The sequence below is a fragment of the Helianthus annuus genome, chromosome 16, assembly GCF_002127325.2.
Source record: "Helianthus annuus cultivar XRQ/B chromosome 16, HanXRQr2.0-SUNRISE, whole genome shotgun sequence".
In the NCBI taxonomy this organism is placed as follows: Eukaryota; Viridiplantae; Streptophyta; class Magnoliopsida; order Asterales; family Asteraceae; genus Helianthus; species Helianthus annuus.
The window spans coordinates 178,873,611-178,876,512 of NC_035448.2; the positions used below are offsets into that span (position 1 = coordinate 178,873,611).

General features: G+C 37.3%; 1 protein-coding gene across 1 annotated transcript; it reads left to right on the top strand.

The window, feature by feature from the left end:
- Window positions 1-1,061: 1,061 nt before the first annotated feature.
- LOC110878096 (probable carboxylesterase 6) lies at window positions 1,062-2,273 on the top strand. Its single transcript, XM_022126355.2, has one exon. It carries the CDS (start codon window positions 1,180-1,182, stop codon window positions 2,170-2,172), a length of 993 nt encoding a protein of 330 aa, XP_021982047.1. The 5' UTR covers window positions 1,062-1,179; the 3' UTR covers window positions 2,173-2,273.
- The last annotated feature ends 629 nt before the right edge of the window (window positions 2,274-2,902 follow it).

Here is a 2,902-nt window from a genome sequence, read left to right on the forward strand (position 1 = left end):
ATATGGTGTTACATATTGTTATACGTTGTTTATATGGTGTTATATAGTGTTATATATAGTGTCATAATACACTTCTGGATTAATGTACAGAATCCCTACCCCATAATTATATATCAAGTATATCAGTATGATATATTATAATTATAACATTATAATATATATATATTAAATAACATCATGCTAACTACAGTATACTTTTTCTTTTTTAAGTTTTGGCCACAACATTCTCATCATTACTCATGCTCTTTATTCTTTACAAAGTCTTTATTCTTTACAAAGTGTTCTCCCACCTTCATTTGGTACAAACATGTAGACAATCATTTATTTAGTTTTTTTTTTAATTTGTTTTTATTGTAATATTAGGGTTAGTTTTATGTAGATTTTATTTTTTTCCTTATAACTTTTAAGCTATTATATTTTTTTACATTTCAAATATACCGTTGTAACATGCTCATTTTAAATGTATTTCGGTTTAAATTTTATTCAAAATTGAGTCTGTCTACGTTTCGACGTTAACTTTATTAAAAACCATGCCAATTCAAATATGATACGTTTTTACTTTTTTTTAATATGTTTTCGTGTTTACTAACACTTACTTTACAATGAGGTAACTTTTTATTAATGTTTCGAATATACCGTTGCAACGTCTTCTTTTAACTATGTTTAGATATTCATAGTAGAGTTGTCGCAACTTCTTGCACTTCTTTTTATGCACTGTCAACGTTTCGATGTAAATTTTATTCAAAGGCGAGCCAGATCATTATAATATATTTTTCTATTTAATTTATAACTATGCCTCTGTTTTTTAAAGCTCATTTTTACGAAGATGTATCATTTTTGTGATTTCCGAATACACTGTTGCAAAGTGATATTTTATCTACATTTCAGTATTTAGCAAGTGATCCGCCACAACGCGCGGTATACCCCATATACCTTGTAAAACACTAAATGATTAAAAATGAAATTAATAAAGACTATTCCTCCACAACGTCAATAAAGTTATGAAACCTTTAGATTATCAAAAGCAGCCATTGACTCCATCTTTTCTATATGTTTTCCTAACAATTTCCACTACTTTACACACAGCAGCCCCAACCACCACTCACTTCCTATATATACACTCTACACTAACAACATTCCTACACAACTCCCATTCATCACTTCTCAAACCAACACAAAATGGTTGCCGACAGAAAAATCATCGACCAAGTCTCCGGCTGGCTCACGGTCTACGACGACGGTTTCGTCGATCGGTCATGGACCGGACCACCACAATTTAAGTTCATGTCCGACCCTGTCCCACCACACCATCATTTCATTGATGGAGTTGCCACACATGACTTGTTGATTAATTCCAAGTCCGGTCTCCATGCTCGGGTATACCTACCCGAGGTACCAGAGACCGGAAAGCTGCCAATCCTCCTCCACTTTCACGGAGGAGGATTTTGTATCAGCCAGCCAGACTGGTACATGTACTACAACATATACACACGTATCGCCCGCGAAGCGGGCGCCATAGTCGTTAGCCCCTTCCTCCGTCTCGCCCCGGAGCACCGCCTCCCCGCAGCCTTAGATGACGGGTATTCAACCCTTCTCTGGCTCAGAGACGTGGCAAATGATGAAACGTACGATTCAGGGCTGTCCACTAAGGGAGATTTTAACCGTGTCTTCCTTATTGGAGACAGCTCTGGTGGGAACATAGTCCACCAGGTGGCGAAAAAGGCAGCCGAAGAAAACCTCCATCCGGTAAGACTAGCCGGAGCAATCCCCATCCACCCGGGGTTTGTCCGGTCGGTGAGAAGCAAGTCGGAGTTGGAAAAACCGCAATCTCCCATGCTAACTCTTGACATGTTGGATAAGTTTTTGAGCATGGGGCTGCCGGAAGGTAGCACGAAAGACGGCCCGATAACATGTCCGATGGGGGAGGAGCTGCAGGGGGTGGAGCTGCCGCCGTATCTGCTGTGTGTGGCGGAGGAGGACCTTGTGATTGATACAGAAATGGAGTTCTATGAAGGGATGAAGAAAGATGGAAAAAAGATTGAGTTGTTGGTGAGTGAAGGAGTAGGACACAGCTTTTATCTTAACAAAATCGCCATTGATATCGACCCAATCACCTCCCAACAGACTAGTAAAATGATCCAGGCGATCTCCCACTTTGTGGCTAATCATTAATATTATTTTGTTATGATTGTGTTGCACCTTTATCTATCATATATATCTATAACTATATATCAATGTTATGAATAAAAACATTCACTTTTCATAAATTATTATTATTATTGTAACAAGTGTTATAAAAATTGTTATTTAATTAGGGGTGTTGAAAAAATGGCCTAATGAAGTCAACACTTAATGATTCAAACAATGAGAACTCAAACATGTACACAAAGACAAAACATTATTCAAGGTAATTGACACGTTTCTTTTGGTTTTAAATTTCACCAACAAACTCTTGCAATCTGTTTCTTTCACAAACTGTTTCGACTTTAGTTGGGTCATCTTTTTACACTAATATATTCCATACAATTTTTAGTTGGTGGGTGGTGGGTCACAAGGAAAAACATAAGGAATCCTATCGAAGGTCACAAGGACACCGATATCATATCAAACCGAAGCGACGCAGACTAAAAAACATGAGTACCATTATTCATTTTAATGGTTTGTGAAATCGATGCCATACTGATACCATACTGAATCGAACCGATAACTACCGACCAACATCAATGTCAGTACTTGTTTCATATTTATGGTTTTCGGTTTCAATAATATTTCATTCATCAGTGAATTTGAGTTTTTTTCTTGCGCCCGTCCCTATACCGTAACAAGCCGAACAAAATCGGTACTGGTATTGGTATTCATTTTATAGTTTTCCAGCGATGTAAAACACGTGCCAATACTATTT